The following is a 26,822-nucleotide window of genomic DNA, read 5'->3' as shown; positions in this document are numbered from 1 at the left end:
GAGGATGGAGCGGGAGGAGGTGTGCTGGAGCCGAGTTTCCCCTGCGGCTGATGGTGAGATAGCAGGCTGCCCCCCTGCAACCAGGACGGCCTCGGTGGAGCAGCGACCCACTCGCAGCCCGTGGGGAGAAGATGCCTGAGCCCGAGGATGGTCGTGTTGGGGGCACGGCAAGGCAGAGAGGCATCTGGAGTCTTCGTGACGACCCACGCCGGAGCGAGTGGCTACAGCTCCCTAAGTACCCGAGACTGTGGTATAGCCCACACCGGAGCAATCTGTGGGGAAGGATTGTTTCCAGTGGGCTGGACTCACGTTGGAGAAATTTGTGATTTTTCCTCGTGGGTAGGGGATCCATTGGAGCAGGGGAAAAGGGTGTAAGGACTCCTTCTCCTTTAAGAAAGAAGCAGCAGTAACAGCACGGAATGAACTGACCTGCACTCCCCCAGTCCCTGCCCCCTGTGCTGCTGGGGGGAGGAGGTAGAGCCGGGAGGAAAAGGAAGGTGGGGGGGGGGGAAGGTGTCGGTTTTTAAGATCTGGTTTTGTTTCTTTCTGTCCTCTCAAGTAATCGGTTTTTATTTCCCTTTGTCCTTCTAAGTAATCATTAATAAACTGTTTTGCTTTGAGAAAAGCGCTGCCTGTTTTGCCCAGGACCATGGTTGGTGGGTGCTCCCTCTGTTCTTGCCTCAACCCTCAGTCCTTCTGGTTTTTTTTTTTCCTCTCCTCTCTACTTTATTGGAGAAGGAGAGACTGTGTGAGTTTTAGTTGCTGGATCAGCCTAAAACCACGACAGTAGTCGATCTTGGAGTTCTCAGGACAGTTAGCAGTAGAATAGTTGCTTCTGTAATTTACAGGTGGCATCCGGCTATTGTAGAAACAAAATTATCAGGGAGAACTATTAAACTCTTCAAAGTTCCAGGGATGTGGGGAGAATTGAATGTGAGGCTACACAGAGCGAGCACACATCTCCAGGGCATGGAATCCCTCTCTGCTTTAGCTCCCTATGTATTAGTGAATTAGGGTAAGAGATATAGAGAAATGGGTAAACTGAAAGACAACACTCTGAGATCTCTCTCTGGGCTCAAACAATTGTCCTTTTGTGCACGTCTACACATGGAAGTCTCAGGTGAAGGACTGGCAAGTTAGATTAATGCTTATTTTGACTAATCACAACAGCTGGATGGATATTTCAGTGTAAAACCTTCAGTGGCCAATTTTCAGCAAGCATTAGTGAAGATATCTGAGAATTTCGTTCTTTCAATGCGAAATAATTTGAATCGTAAGGAGTGAAAAATATTCTGCAGAATGTCCATAGCCACTGAATTGCATATTTTAGGTTTTTTTCACTGTGATTTTCTGTCAAGTACAAATTAACTGGTGCTGGAAAAAGAAGGATACATCTAGAGATTTTCTTAACTGCTTCAACCTTTAGGAAAGCAATGAACGTATGCAAAAGAATAAAATTACAATGGACAGAATACATGAAAGATGCGGGAGATTCCAAATTAAGAGTCGTTTGATTTAAATACAAACCTCCAGAGCGTTTTCAAAGAACACTGAAGTAAGTTCAAGAAGTGCCTGTCGCTTCTCTAACATAATGATGAGGGCATCCCATGCATCCCCAAGGGTCTCTGCCATGGCATCATAAACCTGACTCTTTTCTTTGTTCTCCTCTGCAGTTTTGTCTGCTTCATGCAGCAGGTCCCATACCTGGTCTTCCAAAGCCTGAGAAGGAAAAGAAAAAAAAAAAAAGATAAAAGAAAAAAAGAAATCTGTAAACAGAATCCACAAAACTGTGCTGATACTGGTGTTGATTCTGGTGTCAGACTATTTTTTCAGTGGGTCTGAAAAACTACTCAAGTCTCCTGCTTTATTTACAGTTCCTAGTGAGAGGAGTGTAGCTGTTCCTGCAAGTTTCATAGCAAGCTTCTAAATTTCATCTGCAGTTATGAGGCAATATTTTTATGAAATTTCATTTAAAAACAAGTGTTAAGAGAATTTATCATTCTGTCTCTAATATTTAGATTCAAATGGGTTTACACCTCCCTGAACACAGATCTTCCTGGAAGATGCAGATATTTTGGATCTTCTTTCATATGCCATCATATTATGTTACCTGGCATTACAAGATTTAAAAGCCTGTAAGGTAACTTATTCATAATCCTCCAATGACTTTAATGCAATCCAGACAAGAGTATCTTGAACATGTCCAGGTATACTCTAGAAAAACACCACATTTATGCAATGTTTCAAGTTCAGCTCTCTGCATTGCTCAAGCTGGCCACCAAATAATTATACTAGTTAAGAAAATCATTCTACTGTTTCATTCATTTTACTAATCTCACCATGAGAAAGATAATTGCTGGTCATTTCCAGCTTATGTTAAAAATCTTTGGTGTGTCAGAAAAATTGATTAGCATTTGTTCTATATTATTATATATTTTTCTCCCATGAGAGAATTTATCATGAGCATGAATTAATGAAGTGCCAATTTCTGCTGTTATTACAGGTGCTATCACATGAATGTGTAATGGGAAAAGAAATTTGTATTAGGTAAATTAAAATCTACGATAACTCATTCTCATGACACAGACTCTAATAAAGGCTAAAGAATTGGAAAACTTCAAATTCTTCTGACAGATCCAACTGAAAAGAGGAAATTGCAGAAAATGGTATTGTTCCAAACGCAGAATCATAACCTCCAGTCTTCCTTGTATACTACACAAAGATGTCAGCTTGAACTGAAGAGTCTCATCCCTCTTCTCTAAAAGCACTACCGTAAAAACAGTGTAATACACTATGGAACTTTTATTCTTTGAAAAAAAACAAAATGAAATTATTTTAACTTTACAGTCAGCCAACCATGAAAACAAATAGTGGTAAAATTACCAGGCATAAGAGCAGCTCCAAGAAACCCATCTTTTTCTATAGTATATAGAGAAGTCATTATTAGCAACATGAATGCATGCTTATTCTTTCCTGACAAACCCGTCAAAAAGAGCATCTGATCAAAAGCCAATGTTCTAGAGAACAATACACACTCCTTTTTTTTTTCTGAATACTAGGAATGGGAACTGCTGCTTTCTAATCCTTCTGTAAAACCAACTCTTTTTGTTCTGTTGAATCCCCATCCTGATTGCCTCAAAGTATGAGAAGAAAAGCTCAAATCCCTAAATGCTCCCTGTTCTATCTTTAAGTAGAAATCTAATTAGCATTTATTTTAAAATGATGCTTTGACTTTAAATGAGGTCATTTAAACGGAGTAGATCCTGTCACTCTTATGTAACTATTGATAGTAACTGTTTTATATTTCCATTATACTACAATGACACAAGAATCAGATCAGGAAAAACAGTTGGCCTTGGGAATCTAATCCAAAGTACTCCAGCCAACTCTCATTCAAGAATAGTGGGTTTATGAAAGGCAGGCCCTGCTTGACTAACCTGATTTCCTTCTATGACACGGTGACCTGATTAGTGGATGAAGAAAAGGCTGTAGATGTTGTCTACCTGGGCTTTAGTAAAGCCTTTGATGCTGTTTCTCACAGCATTCTCCTGGAGAAACTGGCTGCTCATGGATTAGACCAGCATACTTTTTGCTGGCTAAAAAACTTGCTGGTTGGCGAGGCCTAAAGAGTTGTGGTGAATGGAGTTAAATCCAGCTGGCAGCCGATCACAAGTGGTGTTCCCCAGGGATCTGTGTTGGGGCCTGTTCAGTTTAATATTTAATATCTTTATCAATGATCTGGACAAGGGGATCAAGTGCACCCTCAGTAAGTTTGCAGACAACACCAGGCTGAGTGGTAGTGTTGATCTGCTTGAGGGTAGGAAGGCTCTGCAGAGGGATCTCGACAGGGTGGATCGATGGGCTGAGGCCAACTGTATGAGGTTCAACAAGGCTGAGTGCTGAGTTCTGCACTTGGGTCTCCACAACCCTATGCGATGCTACAGGCTTGGAGGAGAGTGGCTGGAAAGATGCCTGGTGGAAAGGGACCTGGGGGTGTTGGTCAACAGCTGGCTGAATACGAGCCAGCAATGTGTCCAGGTGGCCAAGAAGGCCAATAGCTTGTATCAGAAAGTGTGGCCAGCAGGACTTGGGAAGTGATTGTGCCCGTGTACTCGGCATTGGTGAGACTGCACCTTGAATACTGTGTTCACTTTTGGGCCTCTCACTACAAGAAAGACATTGAGGTGCTGGAGCATGTCTAAAGAAGGGCTACAAAGCTGGTGAAGGGTCTAGAGCACAAGTGGCTGAGGGAACTGAGGTCATCTAGTCTAGAGAAAAGGAGGCTGAGGGAAGACCTTATTGCTCTCTATAACTACTTGAGAAGTGGTTGTAGCAAGGTGAGTGTCAAGCCCTTCTCTCAAGTAACAAGTAATAGGACAAGAGAAAACAGCCTCAAGTTGTGCCAGGGGAGGTTTACATTGGATATTAGGAAAAATGTATTCATCGAAAGGGTTGCCAAGCATTGGAACAGGCTGCCCAGGGAAGTTGTTGAGTCACCATCCTTGGAAGTATCTAAAAGACATGTAGATGCTGTACTTAGGGACATGGTTTAATGGTGGACTCAGCAGTGTTAGGTTTACGGTAGGACTAGATGATCCTCAAGGTCTCTTCCACCCTAAATGATTCTATGAATATTTATCTAGCTGGTAAGTTATCTACGGGTTGCTTTAGGTGTTTTTCTAGTCTTACATGCAGTAGTCTGAATCCTTATTATTAGAAATAAAAAAAGAGCAGCACTAACTCATGTTATATTATATACAGAGATTATATAGTTGTACAATTAATTAAATTTAAAACTTAGCTTCATCAAAGCAATGATAATGTAAGCTAATGAACCGAGCTCATGAAAATTTTAAGTGAAAATGCATCTTTCAGTGCAATCTAACACAGTTCTTTCAACTTTCCCTTTTATTGGTTTGCATCATTATTTCCCAATTATTTTTATACTGTCAAAGTTATAAAAATTATGTTGTCTATGTAATACTAGATTTTCCTAAACATATGCACAATCTCTTCAGAGTCAATAAAGCCTTGGTTCTTTGTTCAACCTCAAAAAAAGGCTAAATTCCAAGTACTAACTGCCAAGGGCTACCTGTGTTGGATGAATCCTGGCTAACAGATTCAAGGGAAGTTTGTTTTGTTTCCTAGCACCTAGAAGAAAAGATCTTGTGAAAGTCTTGTGGAAGCTTTAAGGCCAAAGTGTTGAATAAAAAAAAAATACCATGAAACACACAAGGATGTGATTTCATCGCCCTGTGACAGCAGGGTAGGATGAGGTTAATGTAGACATACCTCAGAGTGCCTACTAGATATAGCTAAAAATGCTTTACCAACATTTTTTATGTAAAATGATTTTCAAACATGTTTATGCCAAGTATTTGCTTTTATCAGATAAGTTTGACATCATTTGAAAAAACAAATGCCATAAGTTAAAAAATAAAAACACTGAAAATTCTGCTGTCATGATTCTGCTCACTATGTCCACTTTCCTTTATTTGTTGGGTTTCCTAACCATGACACTTATTTCAGACATCATAGAAGTTTAGAAAAAGGAGACTATGTTTTAGTACTGGAGAAATAATCCTCTAAGGATTATTGGCTTTTAGTGGAGAATGAAGTTATGACACCTGAAATACACATTCCATAAAATAACACCAGAATTCTAAATGTTCAGTCAAAACCATTCTGCTAAAAACAAAAAGCTCACTTTAAGGCTAAGTGATGGCTAGAAAGCAAATCTGGAGATCTAGTATACTACACGTCATTGTTTTCAGCTACAAATGACAGAGTCAGAGATTATTTTCCCTGATATTTATCAAGGAACTGGGAAATTAGCAAAAAGGTAGTATACAGTATTCCTGCCTCCCTAAACAGATCACGGTTTACTGAAAATAATGAAGGTTTGCATCTTGTTTTTTTTCCCCATTGGTAATTGCCTTCAGAAGTAACCTACAGGCATGATGGCTACATAATAGGGCACATCCTTGTCTGCACTGTTCACTTGTTTGAGAACACCGCATTTTTAGGCAAGGTCTTGAAATCACCAATGCTCAATACAATAGTAACAGGAAGAAGGAAGTTACTTCATCTGGAAGGCCACTTTACCCAAATTTCTGGTCCCATTCTCTATTTTCCACTTATTGGTTAACTTCAGACACACGGGATTTTCAAAATAAAAACAGATCAAGCACATCAAAGGGTAAACCTGCAGTAATAGTGCAGTCACACTTCTATTGTCTTATATAATGCTAGTAAAATTGGTAGTTAGACTTGTGTTATTTCATTCTCATCTTACTAATTATGCCACTAAATTTGTTTCTAAGCTTTTACACAAGGAATACTAATGAACAATTCCTTTAACTGAAGCCATTTGCCAATAAGTAAATGATCACACTAACTATAATGTGCTGCTCTTCAAATAGTCTACACATTCAATAAATACATTTTAGTCTTCCAATTTACTTCTAATGTCAGGTGTTTCTGTTATTATTCAGTACATTTCACAGACAACATAAAGGCAGGACATGACACTTACATTCCTTCAGAACAGACCTAGGTATTGATTCTCAAAATCTATTTTGAAAACGCAGTCAGATTGTTTGCAAGATGATTTTAAAAGGCAACCCTAACAAAAGCACACTATAAAAAATGTTTTTGTTACCATGAAAAAACAGTCAAGGATAAGTCAAGGATAATTTGACTAGCTCTTCAGACACATAAGGGAGGAATTTATTACTAATTTTCCATGTCACACTGCTTTGTTCTTTGTCCAATTTCATCAAAATAGTCAGTATTTTCTAATTACATATGATAACATAACATGAAGTGTCTAGAGCTCTGCTTGTCTGCAGGACATGGAAAAATGCTTCCCTCTTTCCTAACAGTTCAGTTTACTCAAACTAACAGAGCTGAATTTAGGTCTTGAGTGCTAACACTATTTTACATGTAGAAAAAGAAGGTTTGCAAAGAATCATGAATCAGGAAATAAGATACGAAGTTTTATAAAGCCATGAAGCTCTCTTCACTTTGATAGCTTACTCTCAAAAAATCATTTATAAAAAAAATTACCAGGTGGAAGAGGTGTGAGATATTGGACAAAATTGTATCACATTCATAAACTATTTGAAACTCATGGCCCTGTGCAAGAATCATAGATTTATACAACAGTATATATTGCAAAAATTGTATTTACTGTAACAGTAATAATAAACCCGAACACTACCTTTACTATAACCGTAGCCATCTCTAGTCTAATCAAGCCCTCTCCTGTTTCTCAATCTTGTCTCCTGGCCTGGCCAATTTAAGCGTGCTTTTCCACAGTGCTGCCAGTTTGCAACAGTCCGGTTTCAGAGAAAACAGTGCTGCAGTGGGAAGCCTGCACTATGGTCTATGTTTTGAGCGCAGCTGGTGAAGACACACCTAAGGTAAATTTAAATCACTCATTCAGCGCAGTGCAGTGTCAGTAGCCTAAAATTCACTGCTAGTGCAGTATTTACTTCTGAAGTTGTTTTTACTGCTTTCAATGAGGTTCTATCTTCATGAAAAGCTGGGGCCAAAGCATTTCTGCTATTTGCACTGGTAAATCCTTCACTGCAGAGCAGCTCAAAAAAGACCTGAGAACAATCTTATTGCAACGTACTGCTTCTTGTCACAGGGTGCTTGGAACTTAACTAAGCATTATAGGGCTTTGAGCACAAGAAATGCCCCAGCTGCAAATGAACAAACCCTGTTCTTGATGGAAATAGAATGATTCCTAGGAAGGTTTCTAAAGGTATACAACTAAAGTTTGGCAGATGATTTTAGTGGAAGTGGTGGCTAATTGTGGTTCATACTACTGCTGCTACACTGCTAGCTAAGTCTGAGCTAGTTGACTTAAAGTTAGTTCACAGATGTCTACACAAGATTAGTGTAAGTAAGCATTAGACCTGCTGTCAGAACTCAGAATACAATACTGAAAACAGAAAAACACAGGTTTCTAACAACCCAATTACTACGTTACCCGTACGCAGCGAAGTACCCAGAAGTTTTTTGTTACCATACACAGTACTGTTTAATTTCAGAAACCTATCAATTACTCCCTTACCTTATTGTTTCTGGCAGAATAGTTTCATGGTCCCACCCTCATTCACTTATATGCAGAAGAAATTGTTAAGCAGTGAATCCAATTAGAGTTTTGGCATTGTCTTGAGCTTGCAAAACTGTGCATTGCTCACAATCGCATGCAAATACATGAGAATATCTAAAGTTATTGGAATATACAGTTATAATTGTGAATACATTTATTTGACCTAATCCTGCTCTATTTAAGTGTAAGTGGATTTCCTTACTTATGCTTTCAGTGCAATTTGAATTTTAATTAATAAACTTTAATTTCTAAAATCCAATTTAGCTTAAAAAAAAAGCCCAAAATATAGTGCAGGAAATAAGAGTTATACTGCAGTTCTTACCAAATCCATGCTTATTCCGCAGCAGAAGAGATGTTTTTCAGGCAGTATGTCTTATTCATAGATGAGAAAAAAAAATTGCCTTCTTGGCTCTGGGGCCAAGGAACTGCCTTGCTTTAACCTTTGTATAACACGTTTAGGTGATACTTAAAAGTCTGTCAGAGTAAAAGTAAAGCTGTGGTGAATAAATAAATAAATAAATGATGCATTTTTAAGGTACATTTCTGTTACTCTATATGTAATCATTATAGGTTTTAGTTTCCTTCTTGTTTTACGAAAAATCTGATTTTAAGTAAAACAGCTAATGTTCAATTCACTCATATTTTTTATACAGAGTTTGACTTAAACAGCTCTTTAAAAACATCTAGCAGTTTCTAACAAACCAATAAAGTTTTCCTGTATAATAAAAAAGGTGTGCAGTGAGTGGCATTTTACCCTTCCTGGCCAATGGAAACACATTGATCATTTCTGCTTTTCTTGAGATGGCAAAACTTCATACTAGCTCTGACTTTCAACAGCTTAAAAAAAAAAAAAAGTACCAAGTACTGGAAGAACATGCAGAATAAATCACCGCCACCTCGCATTGGCAACTCAGAAGCTGTGCTAAAACAACAACAGCAGAGTCATTTGGGTAGCTCATGCAAGGCTGCTCCTGGGCATCTCTTTATTTATAGACATAAACTGCTTTTATCAGACTCTGCACAAATAATAATTTTTCTAACAAATGCTTAGAGACATTCATTAGGAGGAGAGTCAGTGAAGATCTCAAACTAAGAAACCATTGTGGGGTGCTGTATCTTCAGGTACTTTCAATTCAACATTATTTATGCTAGCTAATTGAACGGATGAAAAATAAAAAAACTTTTTTTAAAACTTCCCATCATAAGTGAACATCGGTGAAGCTCCCACTGACTGGAAAAGGGGAAACATAGCCCCCATTTTTGAAAAGGGAAAAAAGGAAATGCCAGGGAACTACAGGCCAGTCAGTCTCACCTCTGTGCCTGGCGGGATCATGGAGCAGATTCTCCTGGAAACTATGCTGAGACACATAGGAAACAAGGAGGTGATTGGTGACAGCCAATATGGCTTCACAAAGGGCAAATCATGCCTGACAAATTTGGTGGCCTTCTATGACAGAGTCATAGTGTTGGTGGATAAGGGAAGAGCAACTGACATTATCTACCTGAACTTGTCCAAAGCAGTTGACACTCTCTCTAAATTGGAGACATGAATTTGACAGATGGAACACTCGGTGGATAAGGAATTGGCTGGATGGTCGCACTCAAAGAGCTGTGGTCAATGGCTCGATGTCCAAGTGGAGACCAGTGACAAGTGGCATTCCTAAAGGGTCGATATCGGGGACCAGTGCTGCTTAACATCTTTATCGGCAACATGGACAGTGGGATTGAGTGCACCCACAGCAAGTTTGCTGATGACATCAAGCTGTGAGGTGTGGTTGATGTCATCCAGAGGGACCTTGACAGGCTTGAGAGGTGTGCCCGTGCAAACCTCATGAAGTTCAACAAGGCCAAGTGCAAGGTCCTGCACACGAGTCAGGGCAATCCCAAGCACAAGTACAGGCTGGGTGGAAAATGGATTGAGAGCAGCCCTGAGGAAAAGGACTTGGGGGTGCTGGCTGGGGAGAAGCTCAACATGAGCCGGCAATGTGCACTGGCAGCCCAGAAAGCCAACGGTATCCTGGGCTTCATACAAAAAAGCATGGCCAGCAGGTCGAGGGAGGTGATTCTGCCCCTCTACTCTGCTCTCGTGAGACCCCAGCTGCAGTACTGCATTCAGCTCTGGGGCTCTCAACATAAGGAGGACAGGGAACTAACTGTTGGATCAGGTCCAGGGGAGGGCCACAAAGATGATCCAAGGGCTGGAGCACCTCTCCTCTGAAAACAGACTGAGAGAGTTGAGGTTGTTCAGCCTGGAGAAGAGAAGGCTCTGGGGAGACCTTTTAGCAGCCTTCTAGTAGCCTTCCAGTACCTAACGGGGGCCTACAAGAAAGCTGGAGAGGGACTTTTTACAAGGGTGTATAGTGATAGGACAAGGGGTAATGGCTTTAAACTGAAAGTGGGGAGATTTTGATTAGCTCTAAGGAATAAATTCTTTACTCTGAGGGTGGTGAGGCACTGGAAGAGGTTGCCCAGAGAAGTTGTGGATGCCTCATTCCTGGAAGTGTTCGAGGTCAATTTGGATGAGGCTTTGAGCAACTTGATCTGGTGGAAGGCATCCCTGCTCATGGCAGTGGAGTTGGAACTAGGTGATCTTTAAGGTCCCTTCTGATCCAAACCATTCTATGGTTCTATGATAATTATTGCAACCATTCACAGAAACCTTATTTGGTATTTGGTCATTAGTTAGCTGAAAAATCACTGTTTGCATGTATAGCTCCACGATCCTTACAGGCTTTTTTTTCAGACTTGCATGTAGTATTTTTTTTTTTTTTTTGCAGAACATGGCAAAATAACAGTGTTTACTAGCATTTGTAAAGCCACTTTGCTACCTCTATATCCTAATACTTGACAAGTCTTTTTGCACTCCAAAGCATAATCACTGATCCTTAGGGTGCAAGGAAATCAATGCTGCTTGAGCTTTTTTGGTGTCCCCTCTGACTTCGAGAGAGACTAGAGCAGACTAACACCTTGAAGGATTTAACAAGCTTGTGATCTCTCAATACCTTAAGTTCATTAATTTTATCAAAAGTTTTACCGAAAATTTACTCAAATTGGTTCAAGGACACACAAAATGTGTTTTGCGTTAGACCACAACCAGCACTTAAAAAAAAAAAAAAAAATCCACAACCCAACAAACCCTCAGCAGTAGATAGTTGGAATTTATGCTGCCCTTTGACAGGCTGTTTTAAACAAAAGAGGACTAAAGATAACTTTTAGCTGTGTCTGGGCTTTAGAAGACCCATGTTATTTGACTCTACTGAGGAAATCCAGAAGATTCCCACATGGCCTGGGAAAGATTATGTCCTACAGACCTCTTCCATCATGCTGTTGAAGACCCAACATCTGAATTTACTTCATCAGGAATAGCTACGACTCTAAACAAAATTTGGTCCTCAGCACTCTTTCACATTCAGGTAATAGCAATTAAATCACTTTCACAATCATGATGGATGTTTGTATCACCAGAAAAACAACATACTGAGAAGCTAGATCATGAAACAAGGGAGACTTTTTAAAATGTTTTTATCTTTTTTAGTATACATACACTTACCACTAAAATACCACATCTCCAAGATAATATATTGACAACCTCTTGACAACCTATATTGACAACCTATTAAAAGAGAAGCTCTGTTTAATAAAATTAACAGAACAGAGAAGCAATTAATTGGTAGCCTCTGTCCATAAATTAAGGTATATAAAGAGGTGTCATTTCCTATGTAGCACGAAACACTTGTACTTTCTTTCAGAGAATTCCGAGTGCAGTAACAAGTATTCCATCTTATTTTGTCCATGAAAAGCATTGGCATGAAAGGTCAGAGAATGGGTTGAGAGAGCCGTTGTCAAACACTATCAATAAGTCTAAAAAATATCTGCTATTTCTAAAACGGCCATTTTAATACTACTAGAAAAAAAGCTGATGAAGTAAAGCACCAAGAAAAGCTTTATGTTTCTTACTGAGGCATAAAATGGTTGCATGCAAAACAACTCTATAAAAGTAGTGGCATTCATTAATTATCCAGAATGAGATTTTCTTAACATTCTGGACAAGCTCTGTAACTCCATAACAAGAATTAAATGAGTATGTGATACTCTATGTCTCTTTACTAACTCAACATCTTAATATTAATCTATGAAAAGAAATAATTGTCATTACTTAATACTAACATGTTAAGAAAAAAAAGGTAAAATATCTTCAGAACTTTACACAGATTGCTTGTCACTAGTAGGTTAATTTCCCCCAAATTATCATACCACTTTCAGCTGTCCTGAATACACTGTGGAAAAACAGGTGACATCTGAGGTAGCTCCATTTGGAATTTCTTAGCAAAGTCTGACTTTTTTTAAAGAGTTGACTATTTTATATTTTGAAATAAAAATAGACCTGCATTTATCCTAATATTACATCATCTTCAACATATTAAAAAGGCATTTCAAATGTTAAATCTTTCCTAACTACTCAGGATGGACACTGTAAAATTGGTATAGGGCCCAAAAGTAGATTTCCTTCTTTTAGAAGCCTTTTTTCTGAACAGGTGGTTAATTAACATTTGTACTTGACCAGTTTGCTATGTTTTCCAGCGATATATTAGCTGTGAAGCACATAAACCCTAAGACATAGAGAAAAGTGGGACAACTTTTGAAAACTATCAGTCATGCTTCATGCAACTATTTTTTTCCTTCAATTACTGTGTGAATTCAGACCCAACTAAAGAAAACTTGAAAGTTAAAGCAAACTAAACTGCCATATTTAATGAAATACAAAAAAACAGTCTGCATAAATTATAAAAAACAATTACAAAATTGTTCACATGTAATAACCTTTTAGTTTTTATAACTGATTCATGGGAATTTTGAAATACAGACTTAATATGATTTTTTTTTCTGTAATGTCTATTGGAAATAGTTCAATATTTAAAACAGCTGTGGCTTTGTGGTTTTTTTTTAATAATAGCTCCTGTAATACTACAAAAACCTAATATAATATCAAAATAGTTGTCATTTTGTCTGTTACCCCAGCAACAGAATAGAGTTGCATTTTGAGAAGACAGACTAGTAAAAAAAGAACTATTTTACAGGAAACTTAACTTTGTTGAGGAAGAGTTCAAGTACATAAGATGGTCTTCAGAGTGATATTAAGGTTTTATTGCCATGAGTTTGAAATTATGCTTTCCACAACTGTCAAAGCCATTAGTTACTGTGAACTCTTCTAGTATTTATCCTCAACTATTTTAGTTTCTATATACTACATATGGGAATAGTTTATTTTTAAATGGAGTAGACTGATATTACTGGGTTTATACTTTTCATCTTTGAAATATGGACTTTTTACCAACACAGAATAATAGAATAATTTAGGTTGGAAGGGACTCTGCAGGTCATCTGTCCAACCCCTTGCTCAAGTTACTCAAGGACTTATCCTGTGAAGCCTTGAACATCTCTAACAACAGAAATTCCAGAACTTCTCTTGGCAACCTATTCAAGAATTTAACCACCTTCATGGCGAAACTTTATTCTCCTAATATCTAACTAGAATTTCCTTTTTTCCAACTTGTGTCTCTCATCCTAGAAGTAAAATTAGTAAGAGGAAGAAAGTGCACTTCCATCAAAAATGATGACTCGTGGAAAATAAAAAGTTTCACAGAAACATCAATTTTGATGAGGTGTTTTTTTTAATTGAATTAACTTAACAGAGCTTTCCAATAAAGTCTTAACCTTATTTAAATCATTTTTGGAATCATATATTTCAGTTTTCTGTTTTGGCATGATTTCTCAATAAATACATTTTAAAAAGTATTTCTTGTTTCAATAGAGCAGAAACAAATTTGGAAGGATATTGTTTCCTAGAGAAGTCTGGTTTTGTGTTTGTTTTATTTTTCCAATTTGAATGGGGGAAGGAAAAGAAACACATCTAGCTCATCCAGCCCTGAGTGTGTTATTTCTCAAATTAACAATTATGTGATATGAACATATGCAGAGTACTTTTCACTTCATATGCTATTAGTTTCTTTTTGTGAACCTTCATTCCCTGTGAACACAAAAAAGTAGAACAGCAAGTTTCTGTTGCAAACAGAAAAAAAAACAGAAAACAACTTGCGTCTAGTTTCGAGACGCTATTTTTCCTTTCCACTTCCATACTACTGTTATTCACTCTACCAAAAAAGAACATTGGTAGCTTAAAGGCAGCAATGTTCTGGTTAAGATTTACTGAGAGGAAACTAACAGGGAAAAAATCCCAGGCCTGTGGCATGCACACTCACTGTCTGGTAATGCAGCAGTTGTGCAGCCACACAAGTCTCCCCCCACTCATATTCAGGGTACGTTTGGGTCTGCTATTGTAGCAAAGACAGAATGAGAGGAGCTGAAGGTCTAGAAACATCTTTTTATGTAAGTTGTGATGGATAGCACAGCTTTTGTATTCTTTTGTTCACAGCCCATTATTTGGGTACTTTATGTTCGCTTAAAAGAGCATGGGAAGAGAAAGGAAAATTGTCTTTTGCCTTTCCCGATTGTTACACACTCAGCATCCCTCCCTCTCTGAAGGGAAACAAAATTTGGCATTCTCGAGTACGCATTTACGTACACTCCTACTGTGTGTTCAGAAAGCTTCTGGAGTGCAAAGCAAAGCAGACAGAGGAAGTTACCTAGTAATCAGGGAGCTCGAAGCACTGTCAGAGACTGGCAATCTCCTGAGGAAAATAAGGACTAGGTACAGATAGGACAAACTTCCTAGAGGCCTAGAAGGGATAGCACACAGTATGCGAAAACCCAAAAACCCACATGGAGCTGCTAACGTCAGGACAAAACTAAAGGAAAAGATGAAATTTATGAGGACAAAGTTTAGAGAAAGGCTGACTTACAATGCAATAAAGTTACATCAAAACACAGCTCTATAGATCCCTTCTGGTGGTGTTGGTATGTTTACTTGCAGGAAAAATTCAAAGTCCAAATATTTTAGCATTAGTTCACGGTATCCTAATGCAGACTGCAATGCCTAAAATTACAGTTCTCTTGCATTTTAAGACTCTGTTGCTTGTGAATTTGCCAAAGTGGAATGCAACTTCATGTAACAGGATCTGTGCCATACTGGATTTTTCTGGAAAGTTTCAACTAAAACATAAAAAATGATGATTTGTGAAAATAAGAGGAAGGAAGAATACATCAATACAAGGTACAAGTTTTGCTGAGGAACTCTAGCACCCTCAATCCACAGCAAGGGATTCAGAGACTGGAAGAACCTATGGACTAAGGGAACACAGAATTGAAATCATCCCTAGGTTACTATCCTTTTATATGCTAGGCCTAGCTAAAATTAGGAATGCAAATATAGCATTAACTCATAATTATAATTAGCATATCATACAACTGAAACAAAGAGTATTAGATGAAAATATGTAAATGAAAAATAGGTCAAATTCTGCACTTTCACTCTAAATTTTCATGAGAGGCAAAGCTTAATTCTACTAGTCTCATTACAAAAAGAATGTCTTCCTATTCATGTTAAAAAAATTCTCAAATTATTTTAAATATGAAAAATGTAAATATTTTAGGTAGAGTCATAATTTTGTCGGTAGAATTGATTTCACTCTTCCTGAACTTCTTTACTGATTTGCATCTCAAAAAAGCCAAAAATTGCATGTCAGTAAAGCTTTTACCTTTTCCTTCCTGAATCCAGTCATCATAAAATATGCTTTTTCCGTCTGAAATACTATCCAGTATTTCTTCTTAAACAGGAAGCAGCTCCTCAATCAATCTAACTCATAACTAAAATTCACAATCTTCAGCAGTTTATGTCAACATGAACAGCAGAGATTTAGATTATTAGTTATAGTACAACCAAGACCTCAGAGTGAAGAACTTCAGTAAAACAAAGATCCATGAATTTTCATTCTCTGTTAAGCTTACACAATACCAGAGTCATCAAGTTCAGGCCCCTGGGTCTTAGAAACAGTCATTTCAGACAGTCTTTTTCACAAATATTTCTTATTGCCAATCAAAATCACCTAGGACTTTTGCCCCTTTTATTCCCATTTACAATCTATTTTGGGATGTTATTCTGAGTGAGAAACCTTTCCCAGCCTACCTCTTTTAATGAGCACCATGTGCTATATATATTCCTATGCCAGCAGTGGCCTTCAACTTAAGCAGTTGCTCTCCCGTGGTGTTTGTCCATGCAATATATTTATGAGAATCAGCCTTTCTGCTAATCCAAACAAAACATTTTCTTAGACCATTTTAAGAAATAACAGGATATTCTTCCCTTTGACATCCCTACTAGGCACCTACCTTAATTCTGATGGTGGCTTTTTCAGTAGAGATGATCAGCATCCTATATTTCCACTTACACTTCTTAATTCTCTTCAGAGTAGTTGCAAGTATCAGATCCTAGACTACTTCCACATCTGTTGTGGTTTAGCCCCACCAGCAGCTACACTACCACACAGTCGCTCACTCACTCAGAGAGACGGAGATGAGAAAAAAACGTAACAAGAGGCCTGACGGTCAAGATAAGAACAGGGAGGGATCACCCACCGACTGTGGCCGCAGGCAAAACAGACTCAGCTTGGGGACAAATCAATTTAATTCCTTAACTGTTACTTGAGAGGATAACAAGAAACAAAGGCAGATTTAAAAAAAAAAAATCATCCCTCCCTTCTGCCCAGCTCTACCTCCTCCCCCTATGGCACACAGGGAATGGAGGGGGGTGTCAGTCAGTTCACCACACACTGTTTCTGCCACTCCTTTCTCAAAGGAGGAGGAGAGGAGGACTCCTTATGCTTTTTCCCCCTGTTCCAATGGATCCCTTCTTCATGGGACAGACCGCAGACTTCTCCAATGTGAGTCTTTCCCGCAGGATGCAATCCTTACCCATCAGATTGTTCCAGCACAGGCTTCTTCCCCATAGTGTCACAGTTTCTTAGAGAGCAGCCATCTGCTCCGACGTGAGGTCCTCCATGGTCTTCAGATGCATCTCTGCTTCATCATCAGTCTCCAGCAGCGTTGGGTCCTTCCCACTGAGACGATCTATGACCTCCCTTAGGCACAGGCATCTCTGCTCCAGCATGAGGTCCTCCACATGCCGCAGGTGGGTCTCTGCTCCACCATTAATCTCCACAGGCAGCAGAGGGGTCACCTGCCATCTCACCACAGGCTGCAGGGGCATCTCAGCTCCGGCAAACCTCCTCCCGCTCCATCTTCACAGATCTTGGTGTCTGCACGGCTGTTTCTCTCTGGTCTCAGTCTTCTCTCCACTGCAGTCGTGCTGGGCCCGACAAACCTTAGCATTCCCAGTAGGATGAACTCCACCCAGCGGGTGCCTCAGGAGCAAGGTGCTTTGGAGCTCTCCAAGCCATGTTGCTGCAGTGATCTCTGGTCGAGTGGCAGTGGCCCAGTGTGGGCAGCCACCCACTCAGGAGGCCAGGGGCCAGCCCCCTGCCTCCCCACTCTCTTCGGGGGAGGTCTAGCCCAGTTTGGGTTCCTTTGTCCCCATCTTAAATAGGGAATTCACAGAAGTGCTGGTTGGCTCAGCCCGGGCCAGAGGGGAGGGGTGTCCGACCTGGCCAGAGACTGGTCCGACTGGTTCCAGAGCCCGGAAGGCTTCTCACACCTACGTACAGGGGCCATCTCTGCAGCCTCTCCCATGCTACCAAAAACCCCATCATGTAAACCCAGCACAACATTCACAGTGGTTAATATCTGTTCCACAATCAAATAGTAAACCTAAGGCTGCAACAGAGATACCCATTATTCACTTTAACTGAAAACCTTACATTTGGATTGTTGAACTTTCTAATATTTGTTATTATACTGTTGAAGTTCATCTCTTTCCTCCTGACCCTCTTCCTTTCATGATCAGGTTCATTTCACGCTCACCATTTCATGATGAGGTTCATGATCAGATTGCTCCCAATGAGCAATATTCTCATCAGAGCTGGGTATTGGATTGCTCTGGAATGAGAGAACTTTGGACAACTCTCTGTCTTTTGTTCCTTTTTTCATCTATTTCTGCCTGTCATTGTTATTTCCCGAAAAAACATGTAGGGCTTGTCAAAATGTTTGAGCAGACTCACATGCACAGCTGACTGGATCACATATTTCTCTCATAATTATGGAATTATAGTTCATTTATCTTTAAACTCTGATCCTGATCAGTGGTTGGGTTTTCTCTTCCTTCCTTGTGTTTCTTTTCATTATTATATTGGGTCAAATTTCACAATTAGCTCATATTTTACATGGTACAAAGGTTGAGCTTCAGATTCTTACAGTGAATTTTGTTACTTGGAATTTTCAGAGTTGTAAACTATCCTCCTCACTGAGATGCTGCTAAAATTTATCTTTGTTTATAGGTAGTGCTGAAATTATACAACACAAATAGTTTTTAACTTGAAGCCCAGAAAGCAGTCATAAAACTATTTTGAAACAAATATTATTTCAGTGGAAATTTTGTTTATGTAAATATTGAAACTGGTTAGTGAGCTGAACTAACATTGAAAAAAATATTTATTAAATCTTATCTTTTCATTCCTTTCTTTTTTCTTCCAAATCACTTGCAAAAATCAGCTCTGCTTTTATGATGAAAATGCAGCTGAACTTTGCTAATTGTACTGTTGAGCACCTGAATAATTAATTGTATATTATTCCTAAAATACTAATAAATAATTTCTTCCATAACAAATTTACTGGAAAATAAGCATTATGAAAATATTTTTAGTTGAAATAACTGAAAGACTTATTTAAGAGATATCAAATGCAAAAACCAAGCATATTATTGCTTTTTGAAGAACGTAATTTTCTAATTTGTTTCTCTTGGATATTAGCATATAAATTACTATTTTGCAATTTATGCTCTGTGAATTGAAGTAAATAAAATAATTAGGAGCAATCTTCAGGTTGATGAGCCAAATTAATAACAATGTTGGTTTTAAACTTAAGTTTATAGGTCAGATTTACTTCTGTTTTGTAGCAGTTCTGCCACCGTCTCCTTCATGACAAAAACCAGAACTTTGGAAGCAAACCAAGAACGCTGCTATTTGTCTTAGTGATGATTTTAACATTGTCATAGTTAAAAGCATGGCAACACATGCACACACAGTCTTTTTTTTTTTTTTTAATGATCCAGAAAGCATTAACATTGGTAGATTTAAACACTAAGACAGCATGTTATCTCCAGATAAGGCTTCTTTTGGAAACAACTGAATTATGGAGAATGGAAGAAAGGCAGAGAAATGTGTATGCTTGATGCATTATCAATATCTTCATACCTCCTAGAAACTTTACCTCTTGAGTTTTTCTGGTTTTGATTCTCCTCACATTTTTTTTGAAATTGTAGAGAGATATCAAAACTTATACATATATTTACATTTCCAAACATATAAACTTGGTGAAGGTCATCTAAACAAGGATAAGGCAAATGTTGGGAAGCAGACTTGCCTAAAACCACTGAGATTTTTCAACAAAACTGTTACTACTGATAATGGTCCAATTTAGCAAAAGAGAAAGAGAATATATTAGTTTAGAATCTGAACATATTAGTTGAGACTACTGAAGGGTCAAATCACAAAGAGAAAGGGCTATGATTCCAAATCTGAAAAGATTTATGTTTCATTCTTAACTATGTTCAAAAGAAACATTTTATTTCAGTTCATAGAAGTGTTGGCAGCACTTAAACCTGTCAAATGAATTCATCAATTATGAAAGAATATGCAATTCTTCACCACTTACAAACACCAAATCTTTGTGCAAAGGAAAACAAACCTTTAAGTTTGCCTAGAACAAGTAACAAGTATATTGAAATTTCCCTTATCAATTAGGAATCACTGAACAAAATTAAGAAACTAAACTATAGTTTACCTCTTAAATCACTGATGCTAAACAAGTTTCATTAATCTTCTGGGCTACTAGTAGTCAGAATGACAATTCAGCAAAAACGAATAGAATAATTTCCGCTATAAAGGATATCAATATTGTAAACGAAACTTCAAGAGCACTGAAAGGAATTTTAACCAGATGTTGTAAACATCATGTACATGTGTTTTGTTTAGTCTTAGTTTTATTGTTTCCTGTTCAGCAGTTATTCTTTCAACTCTACTAGCAATAACATGTCTCTTTCCTAATGCATAAACATTTGAAATGGGGACCTTTTCAAAAGCTGCATTCTGCTTTTTATTAAAGTAGTAGGGTGTCCCAAATTCCCAAATTCCATGGAACAAATTTAAATCAGTAATGAGTATGATACAGTACCTTCTACCAAAGGAAACTATTTTGGTCATGTTTTTTTCCTTATGCCCTGAAGTACACACACTGGTTTTTATCACAATAATTCTGAACATTAAAAGCAGTAAAGAAACGTTCTAAAAATTACTGATTACTCATTCAACAGGTCTGTTTGTACTTTAAAGAGTAATACAATCTGCCTTACTGAGTGTCAAACTGGTTGTTTAGGGTTTTTTAACTGCTGTAAACACTGCTAAATCAAAAACAATTCCCTGGAATAGTGAGCTGGATTACATTCCTTTTCCTCTAGCATCAGAAGTACTATAAACTGATCACTGGTCACTGTGCCAAATTTTGCCCTTACTTACATATGTGAATAATCAACATATGAAGTCGATGAAAGAATTTAACTTGAATATTTTGATTGTAACTTAATATATACGGGATGAGAATAACGAAGCTAAAATGCAAAACCCAGAATGAATTTGCAAAATAACACAGGATAATGCCAGCATGGTCAACTATTCCATAAACTATTTTCTAAAAGTCCGTAAGTTCTTCAGCACTGATTCCAAAGATGTATTTATTATTAATCATCTAACTCTTCCATTAAGCAGGACTAGTTTCACATTCAAATCATTGCTGGTTCAGGAATTTTCGCCTGTCCTGCACAAATGTTTAACTTTGAATTGGACTGAAGTAATTAGCAAAGTTAAACATATGTATATTGAGTATTGGTATCTATCAGGAAACATGATTTATTTTGAATTTTTTTAATACAACAAAACAAAAGACAAATAGAAAAACAATTCAAAGCTGCCTCACTGTTGTACTTCAAATTCAGGTGATTCCTGAATTCTACAATACACAAAATTGTATCTTTTTCCTGGGGACCTAAACAGAGAAATTCTTAATTACACTGTTTTCTATTTGTAAACCATTTCTAGTTCTAAAATTAAAAAAACTAAGGATTACATCTTTCCTTCTTCTTAATGAAGCACAGTAGAAAAAAAAGTACTTTTTTCCCCTCATGCTATAATGTAACTTTCTAATCTTCTTACTTTGAAAAGTTACAGACTGATTAAAAACAAATGATGCTAATATGGCATTTAGCAACTTTTCAAATTCATACAAGTTTTATCATTGAAGCAATTCAGATCATCATTAATATAAATATTAAGTGTAATAATACACTATTTTGAATTAAAATATTATTTTTGATGGATATTCATTATTTTATGAAATCCTTCATTTTCATAAGTGTGCTGTTCTAACAACATATTTCTAATTTGCTATATGCTGCATTAGCATTACTACAGTTGCATATAAGTGTTTTAAAAAGATATATACACCTGAGACGAAATATCACGATGTTGCCACATAAATTGAGCAAGTTTTACTTGAGCACAAGACCTTAGCTTCATCTTTATCTTTTTTCAGACTATTTATAACACATTCCAAATGTCCAGATCTAATTAAGAGCAGAAATAGGTATGTTATAAGCTGCCATAGACTATCATTGATAGAGTCAGCTGGAACAAGATAGTCAATGAAAATAATGACTTATAAGGAAGAATTCTTAAGAAGGAAGAACTAAAAACTGCACTGGATAAGACCGTAGCTGGGAGAATGTTCATGTATTTGTATAACTATTGTTATTTACAAAATTACATTGCTCACTAAGGGCCAGAGATCAAACAGAACTGCATATACTGGACACCATCAAAACAAGGACTATCTAAGAACTGCAGATTTGTGTTACCTTTTCAAACCCTCTCCTGCCTGCATTTCTAAATTCTTTTTTATCCTCTTATGAGTAACTAAATCTTTATGTCCATAAATGTTGAAGACTGAAATTACTGCCTCTTTATCCATCTTAACATAACCAATGCGTAATTCATTAACAAATGCTAAGTGGAAAAAATTACTATAATCAATACTTCAAAGACCAAGAATCATTCTTGTAAAAATTTTGATAAGTAAATTTAGTAACTTAAGATTGAATAATTACTGACAAGTGTTAACAACTTACTGTAAGACAGAAAGGGTCATGTCTGAAAAATGCACAGTCAGTACGAATCATAATGACATTAATTAATGTCGAATTTTGCAAGGACTGCACATATAAACCATGAAATAATCAGTATTTGTCCCTAACATATTTAGATGACAAGCATTCTTTAACAGTTTACACATGATAAATTTTCTGATCTGTTATAATCTATTAAGCTTTGGGGATCCAAATAAGGATCAGTCATCTGGGTTCAAGCAATCAGTCACAAGGCCTCACTAATAAGAGTGAAAAATATTAGCGTTTTCATCAATATTAACTAAAATATTTGTGATTATTTTATTATTTTACTAGTTATTGTGAGTAGAAAACAAGGTAAATGCTGCTAAATGAAGAACAAAGTTTCATGCATTTAGACTAGTAGGAATAGATAGTGAAACATTTGAATGAGCATTTATTTAATTTTTCACTGTTTAAATAATTTTTAAATTAAAAGAAACATACCCAAAACTTAATTTTAGTTTAAAGATTTTAAAACAAAAATAGAATACCAGCTTGGGGATGCATCTAGAGATATCATCTATGACAGTTGTTGGTTGGTTTGGTTTTTTTCCCTGTTTTCTTTAATACAATGTTTTCAAGTTGGACTCTATGGAAAGGACTTGATTGTTATACTGTCCTTTTTCATGTCCTTACAAGTTTTCAGTAACACCTACAAAGTCTCTCTTAGAACAAGGTTTATATTATTTTCTTCCTCTTGGCAAACAACATTTAGTATAAATATATAGCACCGAATTTGATGGTAAAATGTTATGTGAACCTCTGTTTTTCTTTGAAAGATTGGAATTACGTTTTCTTTTTCCACTCTTTAAAATTTATTTCTGACAATTAGGAGACAAAACTCAGCTTCTTCCTGTTGTCAGTGTGTAAGAACTCAGCTACTTCTGAATTGTTTAAACAGGATACAGCAGCTTGTTCCAAGGATGCCCGAGTGCAGCACTGATGGCAGTTATGATGAGGCACTTGCATAAGTAAAGACAGTAGAACCACTCACTCTGGTTTTGGCATGTTTGTTTGTTTTGGGGTGGGTTTGGTTTGATTTGTAATGCTGCTGTTCACACTTTTCGAAAATCCATACTATCCACCATAGTATATTACATTATATACTGTGTTAAATTACCTCACATACATTTGAGATTTATGACGACTGTGGAAGTACATAGTCACCAGTATTAAATGAAATGCACTTGATCTTATCCAGATCCTCTTTTATCTATCAGATCTGAATTTATCTGTAACCTCAAAAAAATAAAATAGATCAAATCTATTAAGATAAGTTGCTGTGCACAGCTCCAAGATTTTAGAGGAATTTGTCTACAGATATAAAGTTGATCTGCTCTATTAAAACATGAAAACAAAATTTCTTAGGTGCCTTTAGACTCTTTCCGGTGTCAAACACACACATTTAAAATAATTCAGCTTTTTCACTCAAGCCTATCATTCCCTGTCCAAATGTCACTGTTCTTATAATCTGCTCTCAAGAACACTAGAATCTGATTTGAGGTCTGTTACTTAGCTAAAATCTTCCTAGCTCAAGACCATCAATATTTAATGTTACGATATCATTCTTACTGTAACTTACATCAATTAGTATGCAATGAAAATGTGCCTGGAATATCTACTTCACACTTAAAAAGAACTTGCTTGTGTTTACAGCTGTTACAAACTAATCAAACTTTTCATAACATTGGGGAATAAAATAAAAAATTTACATTCCATTATATTTAGCAGTTATTGAGGACTACAGGAATTTTTCACTTCAACAGTAGTATATAAAGTGGAAAAAACAGTTCATCTCTACTGCTGTTGTCAGAAAATAGTAATTAACACTGAGCATATTTTTTCCAGTGCAGAGGCCTAACTTTGATCTCTTACACTGACAAGGGCTGAACACACTTTTTTCTACGTGGAGCTTAACCTAAAAACTGTATTGCAACAGGATGCCCAGGCAGCTATGTCGACTGTGGTACCCGAACTATAAAGACTGGATGCAGTTTTTTGTGGTCTTATCACATCTTACCTTAAGCTTAGCTAGGAGGAATTCATGATCTTGCAGTAGTTTTTTAGTCTCATCCTGATTGCTGCCAATTTCTAATAAATTTGGCGTTGATTCAGCCAGCTGAAGCTTCACCCATTTCCACACTGAAATAAGGAAACAGTTACAACCTTCAGAAAACGTAAGCTTTTCTTCAGCTATTTACTCACACAGACACTCAGGTCACACATACTTTCCACGGTCACAGGAGCACAGGGACCTGTAAACATGTATTCAATTGCAAAATGAAAACACAGAGGATACAATATAAACTTCACTTCATTTGAAACAGGTACCAAAATCCCAGACTCTAGTCTTACCCAATAGCTACTGCCATTTTGATTTTTCCTGTGAAGAGTAAGATTATCACAACTAGCCAAAAAGGTTTCTCCAACTCATCTCCCCTTTCAGCTGAAGATTGCATAAATAGTTCAAGAAACTTGGTGGGGCAGGTGGGCGAAAGGTACAAATATATTACAGCAGATGCAAAAAAAAACATAACCCCAAATCTTATTTCTACCACACAGATCCAACATACCTGTATACTGAATATATATAGAAAGAGATTGCACAACTAGCAGCAGCAGGGGCACTTAATAGCCTTTGGAATAAGAACCCAAACAGCAATCTCCCATTGTGTCCTGGAGGATACACACACAAAAAAAGGAAGATTGACAGGAACCAAAGCATAGCTAATTCCTTCCTCGCTGTGTTGGAGAACCGCTACGGTCCGAGAAGCGTAACTCAGACAGGATGGTGATAAGCAACGAAGAAGCGGTGTCACTGGAGGCTAGCATGGTTCCCACAGCACATAGGACACAAATGAACGTCTTCACCCTAAACTTAAGCCTCTTTGCAACAAAATTACTCCCCTGTGGCGGCAGACGGTCTCCTAGGAAGGACGAGAACTGAAAGGAGAGAGTCTTCCCTCGGGCACAACTGAGGTAACCCCCTCTTGAATAATCACCCTAATTCGGTGACAGCCCAACTCATTATCACCTTATTCTGCATTACAAACAAACTACTGGCTGAGGCTAGCATGTTTCCAAGTTGCCTGGAGGATAAAGAATCAAACTGCCAATAAATTCCAGCTGGGCTTCAGTACCTAGGCATCCAGCTTTACTCCTCATGCCAAATTTTGTGCAAGCTGTAGGTCCGGATTTCAGCTCACAGAACAGGCCTTTAGGTTGTGCTTATGAGCACAACTATATACACACAAGGGCTTCTACTATAACACATGGGAAGATGAATTCATAGCTTTCAAAAATAACCACTCATTATCAGGTTTAGGCTTTTTTTTTTCCCCCACAGCAAATACTTCAAAAAAAGACACACAATCTGCATTCATGGAGTTGGTAATTTATGTAAAATTATTGCTAAGTATAGTTTAAAAATATGTCTTGAGGAGTCTCAACTATGATTAAAGGTAACATCATGCTTATTAATACATTTTCATGGCACTCTGCAATAATATCTTACATTTTAAAGAGAGTAAGAGGAATTCCTTGCCTCTAAGAGCCTACATATTTTGGTCAAATTATTTTACTTAAAAAAAAAAAAAATACACACAAGCAGAAATTGTGAACAGAAACAAGTGTGAACTTCCAAGGAAGCTCTATTAGATATTAACTGATTAAATGACCTTGCTCTATCATTTTATGCTAACTATTCATCTCCACAGAACATTTAAAAGAAGTAGTAATCACTCAGCAGCAGAAAGCCAAGAACAGACATGGTGGCAGTTGCTGCCTTACCTTAAGTACAGCTATAACAATACTGGCATCCCCGGCCTGAACAGCAACCGAACTGACTGTAGTTGTAGAAAGCTTCTGCTCCGAACTGGCTTCATTTGACATGGTGCTTCAAAATGGGACTTCATACATTAAAGCAGACTTGAAATGCTCTTGCAAGGTCCCTTGTTCATTTCAGAAAGCAACAGAGTGCTTGGATTCATTCAGTGAACCAGCTCAGCTAACACTGATTAGTCTGCCAAAAGGAAAGAACAGGAGGTTAAAAATAGACAACCCATTGAGTTTATCATTCTTGAGAGAGATTTGACACACCCCTAGTTCAGTAGCATTAAGCTGCCTGTACTTTTTTTGTCACCATCTGAAGTGTGAAGGGCTTCTTCCATGAACATCACCTGACACTGGCGAACCAAAGGAAAAGAGATTCTCAGATTAAAATAGCTAGAAAAAAATTTACTGCTGAGCCTATGCAGACAACTCAGTGTTTTGAGGTTTCAAAACATCCAACTATACAATCTACATTTTCACATTCTACAAGCAAACACTTTCTCATTCACTAGTTACTCATTTACTAGTTATATTTGCTCAACATAATTCTTCTACTGAGTCCAAGTATTTAAACAGGATGAA

The 26,822-nt window shown here is 37.5% G+C and overlaps 1 protein-coding gene across 1 annotated transcript in view; it reads right to left on the bottom strand.

The window, feature by feature from the left end:
- The window catches only part of CCDC141 (coiled-coil domain containing 141), a 106,094-nt gene extending 79,794 nt beyond the window's left edge, over positions 1 to 26,300 (bottom strand). Inside the window, exons 1-4 of the mRNA XM_086615889.1 lie at positions 26,199 to 26,300; positions 25,172 to 25,352; positions 24,430 to 24,551; positions 1,528 to 1,719 (exon numbers count right to left, since the gene is read on the bottom strand). Coding sequence (XP_086472015.1) covers positions 1,528 to 1,719; positions 24,430 to 24,551; positions 25,172 to 25,352; positions 26,199 to 26,300 — 597 coding nt within the window. The remainder of the gene's footprint in view (positions 1 to 1,527; positions 1,720 to 24,429; positions 24,552 to 25,171; positions 25,353 to 26,198) is intronic.
- Positions 26,301 to 26,822: the final 522 nt, after the last annotated feature.

This window comes from Tauraco erythrolophus, chromosome 8 (assembly GCF_009769465.1).
Source record: "Tauraco erythrolophus isolate bTauEry1 chromosome 8, bTauEry1.pri, whole genome shotgun sequence".
NCBI lineage: Eukaryota > Metazoa > Chordata > Aves > Musophagiformes > Musophagidae > Tauraco > Tauraco erythrolophus.
Note: the sequence above shows the minus strand (reverse complement) of the source record. Positions and strands in the feature narration are given on the sequence as shown.